This window comes from Rhea pennata, chromosome 11 (assembly GCF_028389875.1).
Source record: "Rhea pennata isolate bPtePen1 chromosome 11, bPtePen1.pri, whole genome shotgun sequence".
NCBI classification, from domain to species: domain Eukaryota; kingdom Metazoa; phylum Chordata; class Aves; order Rheiformes; family Rheidae; genus Rhea; species Rhea pennata.
Genome location: NC_084673.1, coordinates 24,098,343 through 24,113,037, shown reverse-complemented (window position 1 = coordinate 24,113,037; position 14,695 = coordinate 24,098,343). Strand labels below are relative to the sequence as shown.

At 41.7% G+C, this 14,695-nt stretch overlaps 1 protein-coding gene across 10 annotated transcripts in view; it reads right to left on the bottom strand.

Annotated features, from left to right (window-relative positions):
* Nucleotides 1–14,695, bottom strand: part of LOC134145331 (H(+)/Cl(-) exchange transporter 5) — a 53,700-nt gene that overhangs the window by 15,148 nt on the left and 23,857 nt on the right. For 9 of the 10 annotated variants that reach the window (XM_062584727.1, XM_062584729.1, XM_062584725.1 and 6 more), the window contains one exon: nt 1,321–1,472. In XM_062584727.1, coding sequence (XP_062440711.1) covers nt 1,321–1,472 — 152 coding nt within the window. Of the gene's footprint in view, nt 1–1,320; nt 1,473–1,975; nt 2,168–14,695 lie in introns of those variants that run through there. The other variant, XM_062584732.1, reaches the window with a different exon arrangement.

Sequence of the window (14,695 nt, the reverse complement as noted above, 5' to 3'; positions counted from 1 at the left end):
TTCAACAGGCACACTGTGCACACTGTTCATTCACATCTTTAAGTACTACTAAATCAGGGCATTTTGTGGGTGGAGGGGAATGAGGTAAAACCATCTCCTTTATTTCGTTTTATTGAACCAAACCTACATGTCTTGGGAGAAAGCGAGGGGCAAGAGAGGGCGGGTAATGGCTAGAAATCTTTGGGATTTCTTCCAGTCATCCATAGAGCAGAACAATTTGCTGGGGAGGAGGTATGGGTCACAGGGCCCTCAGTCTCATCTGCATTTGCTCAGTTTGGGTATTATACTATATTGCCACACACCGGGCAGCGAAAATTAATATATAGATACTGTTTAAGCCGAGTTGTTCTGCTAGTGTCTAAAAATATTTTTGGAGCCTATCTTGGCTATCAAACAGACCAGTTTGACTCAGTCACCATCCTACAAGAGTTCTGCCAGCACACATTCCTCATGAATCAGGAGCATGTTGGGGACACGAATAGTTTATTCAAAGCATCTCTTGCATTCTAAGTAGATTCCTTTAACTGCACTGAGTGGGGAAGTCTTGGGACTGAAACCTGAAAGAACTGTACTTCAGTTTTCTCAAACACGCAGTACAGGGTGGCACAAATTGAACCACAGGAAGTTCCGCCTGAATGTGAGGAGAAATTTCTTCACTGTGAGAGTGACAGAGCACTGGAACAGGTTGTCTATAGAGGTTGTGGAGTCTCCTTCTCTGGAGATAATTCAAGGCCCATCTGGATGCAACCCTGTCTAACATGCTCTAGGTGACCCTGCTTGAGCAGGGGGGTTGGACTAGATGGTCTCCAGAGGTCCCTTCCAACCTTACCCATTCTGTGATTTTGTTCCAGGAAGATGAGCATCATTCACAAGTGAAATTGTGTGATGGAAAAAAATACCACTGCTTCCTTATCAATAAGCATTGTGTGTAATGAATGCTTATATTCTTCCTTTCTATTTGACATAATAAGGATGCATTTTCCAAAAACAAGACTGAAGATTTTGCTATGCTTCACAATCCAGTAAGTTAAATATGTCATAAGGAAAGGAGTGATTAAGGCACCAAAGAGGTATATCAGAAGTCCACTAAAGCTTTTTTTAATCAAACCGTGGGCAGAGAAAAGTTGATAAATTGTGACACATAACATTTTGCATTCTTCTTCCACAACCTAGGGATTTTATTTAGAAGCTCTCAATTCCCATTCTGGGAGCAATCACTCCGTACTAGATACTTCTCCCACACATGCCTCCGGAGTGATAAGAATTGGCAAGTTAACTATTCTGCCTTCTGTGCCATTAAAGAGTAGTAAGAAATATTACCTCTCTGTGCCTGTCCCGGTCCCTGGACTTCTCTCGCACCCAGTCTATAGTGTTAAAATCTTCATAGGTCCCCACACCAGGAAGTGGTTCCTCCAGGAAATCCATCATTTTGTTTGTGCCGTTCATCCCTTCTCCATTATATGAGGAAAATCCTGTTGGAGGTGGGGATGCAAATTAAGTCCTTCTTAGTTTTCTCCCTTCTTAGGGACAAAAACCAAAACTTCTAAGAAGTCATCCAAATGCTGATTTAGGGGGAACAACGCAGATGTAAGTGAAAGCAAACAGCTATTGAATGGCTCCTTGAGCTACACACAGAAAGCAAGCCCTCCAGGGATTAGCTGCACAATGCATCTATGCCCTTCCCCCAGCTCTAGCAACTCATACAGGGATGGGCTGGCTCCTAGAAATGTCTGTTCAGGAACCAGAGTAAACTCACACTAACATCTGGATTTAACTTTTCGATAAACCCAGAACACACCATGGCTGTATTTTGCCACCGGAGGAAAGAAGAAGGGAGAAGAAAAAGAGCAACTGAATATTCAAAATCTCTGGCAGAGTTGAAGCAGGTCCCCAGGTGATCTAGTCAAAGACTAAAGGAACAAAATGAATGTGAGAAAGCAGTAACCAAAGCTATTTAAAGACCTCCTGCCATTACTTGGAAAAAGTTAGGGGCACTCCAAAAGCAGAGACAGAGATGAGGCCAAAGCAGGCCTTGAGGTGTGCCTTTCCTCATTAACTGAAGGGCTTACAGTCCTCGTTAAGTTGAAGATAAACTAGGCTATTGCTAGATCACTACATCTTCTCTCTAATCTGCTCCAGCCCATGGGAGATGGTGTTAGGTTTCAAAAATAGAGGTTCCCAAAATTTTGTTCACAGGGCAGTCCTTTCACAGGTAGGAGAGCAGACCAGGCGTGGGCAGGACAGGTAAGGTGAGGGTCTACAAAAAAAAAAAAAAAAACAACACTAGTAATTTACAGTGTGACAAGGCTTGGCAAAGTCCATCTAAAGGGGATGTTTAAAGGTTTTACATATCACAAGCCATGCTTTACAATAAAGTTTCCTAAATGTTAAATAAATTCCCCCCCCAATTACACCATCCTCTGCAAAGAAAATAAATCTATTAATACAGGACCCCATTATATATATATAGTGTATGTGTGTGTATATATATATATATACACATACACACACACACACATATATATATATATACATATAAACAAACAAAAAACTCTGTTAAATCCAGTGGTTAAATTGTCTCAGCTCAGTAAACTCCCAGATGAGCTAATGCTGGGCATTTACTTTCTCACCGTCCTGTTATCTGCTCTGTGCTTTCTTCTTGGTCCTGAGTTCTAGGGTTTATGTACAACACGATGGATGCTTTGTTGAACATCTCTTGACCACCCTTGTTATATCTGCCTGCCCCAGGCCTTTCAAGTGTCTCAAGGGAGGAGTTCTCCTAAGCATAGCAGCTAGAAACAGTTTCGGGAAGACGAACAGCAACGCCTTCACAATTGCTATCATCAATACTGGCTAAGAGGTTTTCCTGAGAAACGCAAAACAAACTTTTTCACATAGTGGACACAGCCTCTCAGCAACACCAATCCCTTGATTAAATAGCAAGTAAGAGAAGAATGCCAGAGAAGTCAGCTGAAAATTAACTTTATCACATTTTTTGCCTCGATTGACATCAGAGCTTTGTTATGCTAAAAGGTGTAATGATACACCAGGAGATGTGACCCAAAGAGCAGGCAATCTGGACAAGTCAGGGCTGGGAAGGTACAGGGTGAAGGAGATGACAGAGGAGGAAGGAGGCGAATCATGAACCCCTGTGCAGCATTCTGATTGCAGAACCAAATCTCTTTTGGCAAAACAAAGCCTGCCCTTACAGTTTCCAGGGCAGAAGCCTATGACCCAAGTGGTTTTTAATGGCACTGGAAAAAATGCACTGAAATCTCTTCCACTTGGATGCAATAGATTCATGAATCTATTTCTGCTTTCATTTGCTCCCAAAACAAAATATTAACAGTACTTTTGATCTGAAAAGAACTTTTAAAACCCCATTAAAACTATTAAAAAAAAAAATTCTTATTCCATGCTCCTTTAAAAATATGTTTCTTAAATCTCCTTTCAAACAGATTGAATAAGGTGTTGAAACACACTGGGGAAAAACAAAGTTCTTTTAAACCTTATCCAAAGAAATCAAGCAGTTTTCTTGACAGATTGATGTGGAACAAGTTCTTTTTGCAATTCAACCCAAACTTCATTCCTTCCCTTTACTAAGGCCTCTGCTCCAAGTCAGTACTGACAGAATCCTTCAGTAATTATTACATATACTTTTCTTTCAAAGCTATCAGATGCTGAAAGGGCAAAAATTGCCTCTGTTACTACAAGAAACTTTGTTTACTTTCAGTGGGGATGGCAGGTACCCCACAGTCTATTATCCACTATGCAAAAGCGTCCTTAAAAGACAAACTCCACTACTTTATCCATTCAATACTAGTTTTGAAATTCCTTTAAGCACCCTTTCATGCTACTTGCATTCCTAAATTCTCTCTCTACAACCCTAACAGCTGGAGAGCTGCTAAGTGTAACCTTCTATATTGCTATTTATTTTTGCATTGTAAAAAACTACAACCATGCTAATAGAAAGTCCCTATCACAAAAACATACCATCTAGAAGAAGTTGTTCAGAACTGCCACTTGACAATCCCATCATTTGTAGGGCTTTAGTTCTTCTGAATAGCAAGCTTCACACATGACACAGCTATGATCCAAACCAAGCTAAAGTAAAGAATATCATTTCTGTTGTTACAAGAAAAGTGGAGACAGAACAGTAAGTTCTTTACACTGAACCCAGATAATTGTGAATGCACATTCTGGAGCTATCCTCTATCCACCAACTTACACAGGCATCTTTGGCATCTACCAGACTGTCTGCCATGTACCACCTATATCAGAAGGAAGCCTCTCCAATTCTGTTTAAGAAATGGAGGAAGAAAGATTCTAATTGATGTACAAGGAGGAGGAAAGAAGGATACAACCGATAGCTCCTTCTGTTGCATCTACTACTTGCCTCTATCTTCTGCGTTCTGCAGTGCAAGGCATCAGGGAGATGCATTCATTGTACTTCATATTTGGAGGAGCAAAGGCTGGAGTTTCATGACAAGCTATAAAGCAGCAGGGAGTTGAGCTGATCAACTGCCTGAAATCCCAATTCTAGAGACGTTTTAAAAAAGGCTTGAAAACCATATAAAGCCGATAGGAAAAAGAGCAGAGATTTTGAGCATTTTGAGCAAATACAGCAGGCATTGCCTTTTTGCCAGTTGGCAAACTAAAGAGAAGTGGAATACAGAGAAGCAAGCAGAAAGCAGTAAAAGACTGAAGGCTTCAATAGCCTATTCCTTCTCTGAGTTGGGAACCCCTGCCTTAACCATAAATCATTCACTTGGCAATCCAGAGCACACCAATACTATTTAAACTCTATGTGCTCTGCAGAGCAAGCATCAGCTTACACAGTTCTAGTAACCAAAAAAACATCACGCACTACATATGCTTTTCTTCACCAACACACTACTACAAAGAGTTTTGCAGAGTGTATACAGGGAACATATCTAGGGAAGCTGGCATCTGAGACTTGGGCAGCAAAGTAAATCGGCACACAGGTCCATAAGTAATCTCAACCACTTACAGCTGTCCAGAAGAGGGGGGAAAAAAAAGACGATAACCAAAATCCTATCACAAAAGGGAAAAGTAGAGGAGAAGAGAAAGTATTAGAACATATTAAGACTCCTACATAAAAGGATAAAATAGATTTTAGAATATTTAGTATTTTATTTACAGTATTTAGGTTGTAGATGCCACCACAGCAAAGCTGTCTCTGGCTGGGAGGAAAGAAGGAAGAAATTCAGTCAGCTCTCTACCCATCATCCAAAAGGAGAAAAGGAAGAAAGATCTCCAATTGTCTTCTCAAACTCATTTTCCACAGATTCAGGTAGCAGCCCTTAAAAGGAGAAAGGGCCCCAGGGAAACAAGATGAGTCACAGAGCACACCTGACAAATACCAAAAAAATAACCTTAACTTCAGCACACATAGACCAGATGCACCTGCAACTCCTCCCACAAACCTGCTTACCTGCATAAACCCATACTGATGGGTGCTTCACTGCAGCCCCTCCAGGAAACAATCCCTGCTCCCTAAGCAGTCATTCAATACAGGTTACAAAATAGGGCATCATGCCAGCCAACAACATCAATACCTATAGTTCAGAGCTGCAGATCTTGACTGCAAGGCAATAGTAGAAGTAAAGACTGGCTGGAACAGAACAACTCTATCAGAATGAGGCAAGCCAGGGTTGTCCAGGGTGTCACCAGTTCTGCCACAGTAGATAAATTGAGTGCCCTACCTCCCCAGATAGGGCAACACAGAGTGCCCATCTGGCCAGTCTGCAGAACACCAGCCATTCTCACTATCTTCACCAGCTTGCTCACTTCTGCCCAATTCCTGTTTCAGGGTCACCTCTCACATTATGCTGGGCTTAACATCCTTGCTAAGACAGCAGTTTCTTATTCATTTAATCTCAGCTTTTCCAGATAAAAGTCATTATTTTATTATGACTTTATGTCGTAATAAAAGGAGAGTTGACTTTCTTACTGTTTTTAACAGCATTAAGGGAAGTCAGCATCCATCTAGACATTTGTTTTTGCTCTCTACTCCAAATAAAGGAGCCACCAATGCAACATTACTGTTATTACTTGAATCTGAAGCTGTTCCAAGATGACTATATTGGGAATACCTTTGAGGCTTCATTAGGTGTGGGTGACAGGTTTTTACTAGGTCCAGCAATGCAGAAGGCAACACTGGGAAAGAGATGTGATGGCTTACTAGCTCTTGAAGCTCTTGAACCTTTTTCAAAACTAAGAAGCTCAACTGACTTTTTGTTTCTAAAGGAATGACCAACGCTCCTAAAAGTGTGACAGTAATTCACATCTCCATGCTGCAGATGGCTCATATTCACTGTTTGCTCAATTTTATTTTGAAATGTGTATCGCAGTCTTCCCCAGAGATAAGGTCAACTTTTAAAAAAGTATCTATAAAGTGTTGTTAAGCCTAGCCAACAGAAGCTATTTTGAGAAGCATTTACTGCAAAAGGATGAGATCAGAGTCATTCCTTGTTCACTCTTCTGAAATAATCACTCAGGCCAGCAGATTTTAGCTGTCTCACGAACCCACTCCCAGCCTAGAGCTACCACAGAGCAATTGCAGACAAAACCCCAGTGGCAAAACGGCAACACATAGCACTGCCTAGGAACAAGCAGGGCTGCAGGTGATCACATCGCAGGTCTGTCCTGCTGTACAGAGCTTTAAGCTCCACAGAAATCAGCCTGTATAATTCCATCAACACCACAGACAGCACCTGTACAGGGAATCTCTGCTAAGAGGCCAAATACAGAAGGGACAGTCCAACTTAATTTGCACTCTCAGAAATAGCTTGCCTGGTACTTCACGCCAGCCACAGTTTGCAGATTGATCCTTTTATACGCACACAGATTCCATTCAGCCCTGACCACCAGCTTTAAAGTGACTGTTTTTTAATATATATATATATATATAAAAAAATCAGAATCCAAGAGTCTTCAGCAATGCATGACCTTTCAACAGCCATCTAAGTGGACAGTCCAGTAGACACAAGATAGCGGGTGCATCCTTATATTTTAAGAGTAATACTGAACTAGAAAATGGCTGACAGATATAAATATTTACCAAGATCATATTTCCTGCTTCAGCTTGCTGCAAATGAGGAATCCTAGGATAACCAGATAGGAAAAAAAGAAGAAAATGAGCTCAGTAATGCTTGATCAAGATGATCCTATAAGTTTCTCCAATTTCTCTTGTAAGCATTTAGAGTCAGTAGTTGGTGCCTAGAGATGGCAAGTTAAATGCAACCCTAGTAGAAAAGTACAGCTCATTTTTTAGGACAGACTTTTTAGCGTTTTGATCACTTCTCCTCCCCCAAAATAGGTTAATGCTCCATTTTAGAGAATCTTCCTTGTCATTAAAAAGAAAAGTCAGTGGTTGTTAAAGGTATAGGCATCTCTCATTTGCAGAACTGAAAGGCTCCCAGCACAGCAAGATGACAGTACCACCACTTGGGAGAGGTCTCCCTCTGTGCCACCCTTTGCTACAGCAAATAGAAAAGAAGAAAGGATTTTGCAGGCCAAAGGAAGAAAGGCTCTAAATAAGCCTTTTATCCAACATCCTTAGCCAACAGAAACCCAGTACCCCACTCTGGCTGTTCACCTTTTGCAACCATCCTTTTATCAGAGTGAAGAAATCAGAACAGCTTTAGAGCCATGACCAGCAGTTTCTTGCTGCCTCACAGCCTCTGCAATGTACATCTATAGACAGACATGTTCTCTTTTCATTCATACTAGCTTTCTCCCTGGAGGCAGTCTCCTTACCCTCACTTAGACGTTCCTTTCCCTGCAGAAGCACCTTGGCGAGCCCATCTCACAGGTATGCAGCCCAAGGGATAACAGCAGCTATTTCTTTAACAACAGCACTTGCTGCATTTTTCTTCCTTTGCATTCGGTTGAAGACAAACCTACAGCAGCGCTGGGCTCTCTCTGCACTCTGAGCATGTCGTCACCAACGACAGTCACATGAGCTAACCCTTACACCTCCCTAGAAGGGGCAGGATTTGAGCAGTCCAGGGAGAGAGGTTCACGCTGCAGGAGCCTCCTTCCTTAACACAGGCAGGCAAAAAGGGACAGAGGGAGCGGGTTACATCCAGTGATTGTGACTCCTGCCATACAGAACGAGAGGGCTCATTTCTAAAGCTGCAAGAAGAGCTTCTCAGCATTCAGGACATTTTGTCTGGCAGAATACATTCCCCAGATCTAAAATTTGCCTGTTTGCTGTGCTGCACAGGTTCAGTACTGCATAAAGGTGAAGTTAACTACTCAATGGCTCCAAGACAGACAATAACTAATGGTATTTGCTCTCAGAAGCGTTAAGAGTCAAACGGGTTAAAGGTGAGCACTCAGGACTTCCAGATCCTCATCCCCCCAACAGTCCAATTTACAAAGATCTAATAAAACTCTGCAAATTAACATCCTCACTCACAATCTATTCGTGGAGGAGTGCCCTATTTCACAAGTCCTAATAGCTGAACATGAAAGCTCTTTACAGAGCTTTCTGCATATCAGGAGAGCAGAGGCTATGATGTTCCTGGCATGCTAGCCTAGAATATACCTTGTTCTCCTGGACCCAAAAATTTTCAAAGCTGGACCAAATGCAACTTTAGTGCAGGAAAACAGCTGCATTTATCGATGCTATTTTCCTGAGATGATAGGTCAGTCATAGCTATACTGAAAAAACCTTTCTATTCCTACTTAGCTGCCATTTTGCTTACTGAAAGAGGCTGGTGGCAGTGCTCTTCGCTTGTTGTCTTCAAGTAGGCAGATACTGAATTTATCTTTTGTCCTCTCTTTATAAGCAATACTTCAGTGTGCCTCTCTGCAGGGCCTCATTAGCACTCTTTATCTTGCCATTCAGTGCACATAAAAGCTAAAAGGGGCTGGTGATTAAGTTTTGCTGGCTCCAATTTGCTAGTGATAGCTTGTCATTTAAACCTTAAGAGTTTGAAATACTACACTTGCAAATGTTGACTTCGGTCTTGTGCTATACCACGTTTTTTGTTTTGGGGTTTTTTTTTTTTTGGAAGGCTGTTGAAGAAAAACGTCAAGGTGACAAAGCCATTGCTATTTGAAGTGACATCAAAGGCAACATCTGGACTTGGGGCTCCGAGTCTAGCAAATCGAGCTGCAGAGGGCCAACCACATACCTTTGCTGGATGTCTTCTGCACATCCCTACTCAAGTTTAGAATTCCCGCAAGCAGAACTGGCAGACTGGAATGTGTGTTTGGTGTGCTCAGTTGCTCCTGAGCTTATAGATCTACACATTAGCTTAAACCACCAGTGAAGGGTGCACGTTGGGACACTAGCACAACCCGGATATTCTGGGCAAGTTCTGTGCCACTGAAACACCTCTGTGAGGGAAGAACTTCTGGAAACAGGTTGGCTTCCTCTGACATGCTCTCTCCCTCAGACACAGACCTTCAAGCAGCAACAACAGATTGGCAGCAGCATGACAACTCCTAGAACTGTGGTGATAACCTAGCTCTGACTATCTTTGGAAACTCCAAAGCACAAACAGCAGCATAGCTGCACAAATACACCATAATTTCTTTCATTGCTGAAAGAGGACCATGCTCTGCTCAGGCATATTGTTAGGTGAAGCACTCATTTGAGAACATTCACAGCTTTAGATCTTCAGTGGAGATCAAAGTAAAAGAAGGATTCAAAGATACATTAATTTCTCCCAGCTTTCTTCCAAGCTGCAGACACCTCCCTCTTTTCCCTCAGATCATTTCTAAACTAAGACTCTTTCAAAAAGTGCCATTATATTTTTATTTTTAAGGAAATGATGTCCCTGTCATTGTTGTCAGTGGTTGACTCTTAACATTTCTAAAGCATTGGCCAATTAGTCAAACTTGTCAGAGGGGCAGTTAGTAAAATCCTCTGTACAACAGCTTATCCAAAGGTCCCCAGGCTAGCACACCAAGGAAAGGCTTTTAACTATTCTAACCAGCAACAGCCAGCTAGCCTACCACAATATTGCAACTAGCTACACCATCTGCCTTCACTTTCCCTATGCTCTGGAGGGCACAGATGAGGACAAGGTTATTAGATACAAAACAATCCTATATGAAGCTAAGCTTCACCAGCCCTGCTGCTCTCAGGACCTGTTTCTTGCTCTTGCAATTCTCAAATCTTGCTCTTAGAGCTCAAAGGAAAAAAACTTCCTCAATCCAACTTGTAATCAAATCTCCTTCAAAGAATCTTAAAGAAACTAAGCTCTCAGGGGATAATAAGGAAAATTCTCCAACAGACTAGGAACTTAATGAAAACACAGGATGCTAAAGGCAGAAACTCATTGTTTCCCCCCCCCCCCCCCCCCCCCAAACAGAAAGAGGGCCCTAGTGGAATTTCATGATTTCTACTTGTACTGGGCTATTCAACATATAAGCAGTCTGGAAAAGTGGTGCCAAAGCTTGTTGTTAGAAACTTGTGCTGAGTGACTAATATCTCTTCAACTGCCTTTGAAGGAGTTCATAACGACTGGACTACATAAGAGCAGAAAAGACTCAACACTGACAAATATAGCAAGGCATACAGGAAATAAAGATAATTGTAAAGAATGACATCCTGTAAGCCAGTATATCTGACTTAAAAATCTGAGGGTCTGTGGCTAATTCTCTGCAAATAACTGCTCAATAGTCAAGCACAGTTTTTTCTTGATCCTGAGAAATAACAAAGCATTTTCCTGCAGTACAAATGCACCTTCAGTATCACACATATTGCTGGCGACCTTTACTGGTGTGCAGAAGAGTAGGTGTTGCTGATAAGATCAAACAGCTTCTGGAGAGCACAATTGTAGCCCAGAGGAGACCATGCTGCCCCCTTCAATCCTTTGGCCAAAATTAAAATCTGCGTTTTCCCTTACATTCCTATGAATGCCTAAGGAGGTAAGGCTAATGGAGGAAAAGAATGGAGGAAAGAAGTCTGTGACTTCCAATATGCAAGTGCCCCCTGCCAGTTTACCACAGCTGCTGAGGTGCTAACAACAAAGCCAAATCACAGCTAAAATTCACCTGCCACGTGGCATGAGAAACACTATCACTGTAGAATCAACAACATAAGGAAAATAAAAGAAGTCAAGTTTGAGTCTCAAGCACAACTTTATGGTGTGTAAAAGCAAGGAAATTCTTGTCTGCTTCCTTTTATTGCTCAAATACTGAAGTCCAAAAAAGAATAGTGATAGAAACAGCTACTTATACTGGGATGCTTTGCCAAATTACAAACAGCATGGTGTCAGACATGAAGAGTAACTGCTGCCTATTTTAAAATGTCTTGACTGAAACAGGCCTGAAGCACTCAGGTTACAACTTCAATCAAGCTCTTTAAGAAATCAAGTCTTTAAGACATAGATGTATTCATGCAAATACCAGTTTGGAGTAGTCTCATATTGAGCATAGCTCCCAGCTGAAGATAACTCTCAGTACAAGCATTCTGTGCTCCAAGAAGCATGCAAAGCTGACTATTTTCACCTGGGACCTAACCTAGGGAGAAAATCCTGTCACTCATTAGCCACAGCTCTGAAGGCAAGTATGAAAGAGCTATTTCATGAACTATGAAATGTAATCCCAATTCAATTTACAAATCTATCAAGAAACATGCGATGCTTCTCACTCAAGCCGCTTGACAGGATCTACAAGTTCCAGGAGTAGGCATTTTAAGGGTGACTGAGCACTAGAATAGGTTGCCCAGAGAGGCTGTGGCATCTCCATCCTTGGAGATATTCAAAAGCTGTATTGACACAATCCTGAGCAACATGCTCAAGGTAACCATACTTGAGCAAGGAGTTGGACTACATGATCTCTAGAGGTCCCCTTCCAATCTCAGCCATTCTGTGAACTTGAGCTGCCACAACTACTTTGCAGAAGGAGAGTTTCCAAGACCCTAACAGTCTTGGAAAAGAAGGTAAAAAGCAGTTTGCTTGTGGCTTCAAACAGCACCATCAAATATATATATATATATATATATATAAATATATATATATATATATATATACACTCATTCAAAAATGCAGCCAGCAAACAGTAAGTCAGAAGCACTGGTTTTAAACAAAAGTTTGCAGGAGTCTCTACTACAAGAGAATTTCAATTATTAAGCTTCACTAAAGTACATGCCAGCATTGCATCTTTAAAGGACAGAGCCCAAATACTTGTCAGCATTCTGAAGCAAACATTTCCCAATTTCAGTAGAAGCTGGTAAAGTGAACTGAAACAAATACTTAGCCAGGCAGCTATTTCCCCTCTTAAATTTCCTCTTTTTCTTTTACATTAAAAAGCCCCCACAATTTAAGCTTACTGTTAACAGAGAGAGCCTCTCCTACTCATAAAACCTTAGATCATTCTAGAAGGAGGAAAAAAAAATCTGAAGTTGAGCTTCTTTGCTTCTCTCAGTGATCCAAGTTACTGAAGTCAAAAGGAACAATTATGAATAGCCTAAGTTACTTGTCTTAGGCTATTCAATAGCTAGGCTGATGATCTCTTGAAATGCCGACACCACTTTTCCTCAAAGCACATGCTGTCTGATAAGGGTACCTCAAGATGATAAGCCAGATAACAGTAATACAGAACACAGAAAAGCAACTGAGTGGGAAACCATCAAATGAGGCTTGCCAGTCCAGCAAGGGATTGACCCAAGGAACTTTTCATCTCAAAGCAGCAGGGCTACCTATTGTGCTAAAGTAGCAGCTCTTTAAGTGAAATCATTAAGAGCAAATTTCCAAGCCACATGTTTTGGTGGGCAGATATCTCAGCCCTAAAGACAGCTATGTTATAGTGACATCTATTTCACTGGAAGGGACTCACATCACTAATCTTTCCCCCTCCACCCCCTCACACAAGTGGCCAGAGGCCTTCAAATGCACTGAACATAGGTGGGAAAATGTTATTTAAATAAGGATGGAAGCAACCAAGTACTTTCAGGCAAGCAACAAAACATTCACTAACTCAGATTATCTACCACTGCTTCTAAACTTTGTATAAGAATTTCCTTACAAGAAGTTAAAGAAAGAATCTAGCACTTTCTCTCTAAATATTAAACACAATTACATCCTGCAGATAAGGAGACTACAACACTGACTGATCAAGCCTTTAAAATATATAGAAAAAATATTTTTCTTTAAGATAGAGAAATCTGTTCTTCCTGTTCAGAGGCAGCTTCCTCTTAAGTATCTGTAAATTACCTCCTCGCTCCCTCTCCTCTTTAGACATCAGAACATCTTATCTGCAGAGTGTATCAACTAAACAAATTAGCCAGAGTTTATCAGTAGCTAAAGGTCAGCACAGACTGATTCTTATTTCACATTAATGCTATCACTGCTAAGTTACAACATATGACAGGACGTCTGGCCAAGAGGGAAGACAACCTTAGGAAAGCTAAGCAAGAAAACTGTCTTCCAAAGTACTGAAAGCACAAATGTTGCTAGTTTCAACACAGCCAGTTGTATAGATTCATATCGTTTAAAAAAAAAGGAAAATTAAGGAGAATTTCAAAAGATATTCTTAAGCTTCTATTAACTAGTTAACCTCAAAGCACTAAACAGAGTACCACCACCTTTTGCAGGTATGACCCCTAAATAGACAATTCACATGCAAACTTTGAATAGATGTAGAGCCATAAAAGCCAGTTTCTTTAGGTGGGGAAAAAAGCCACAGAGATGGCCAGCAGAAACTTTTCTGAGCAAAAAAATTAGGAAAATAAAACTAGTTCATCAGCTATAACTAAACTGATAAAGATTTCAGACAGCTGAAATCCAAATGGCTATAAAATAGCAGCACTATAGAGCAGGTAAGAGAACACAAACAATTTCATCAACAACATGCTAATGTGATGACCTCTATGTATATAATTCTGTATATGCTAGTAACTAATACCTCTCTAGAAGAAAATTCAGTCACAAGTTATTATTTCTAGTCATATGTGTCCTCACTGCTGGACAGTGAGGTGGATTAAGAACTGGCTGAATGGTAGAGCTCAGAGGGTTGTCATCAGTGGTGTGGAGTCTAGTTGGAGGCCTGTGGCTAGTGGAGTTCCCCAGGGCTCAGTACTGGGTCCCATCCTGTTCAACTTACTCATCAATGAGCTGGATGAGGGGACAGAGGGCCTCCTCAACAAGTTTGCTGATGAAACCAGGCTGGGAGGAGTGGCTGACACACCTGAGGGCTGTGCTGCCATTCAGAGAGACCTGGCCAGGCTGGAGAGCTGGAAGGAGAGGAACCTCCTGAGGTTCAACAAGGGCAAGTGCAGAGTCCTACACCTAGGGAAAGATAACCCTAAGCACCAGTACAAGCTGGGAGCTGACCTGCTGGAGAGCAGCTCTGCAGAGAAGGTCCTGGGAGTGCTGGTGGATGACAAGCTGACCATGAGCCAGCAATGTGCCCTTGTGGCCAGGAAGGCCAATGGTAACCTGAGGTGCATTAGGAAAACTGTTGCCAGCAAGTCGAGGGAGGTGATCCTGCCCTTCTACTCAGCCCTGAGGAGGCCTCATCTCAAGTACTGTGTCCAGTTCTGGGCTTCCCAGTACAAGAGAGACATGGAGCTATTGGAGAGAGTCCAGCGTGGGGCTATGAAGATGATCAGAGGGCTGGAGCATCTGCCCTATAAGGAAGATGCAAGAGCTGGGCCTGTTTAGCCTGGAGGAGAGAAGACTCAGGAGGGATCTTATCAATGTGTATAAGT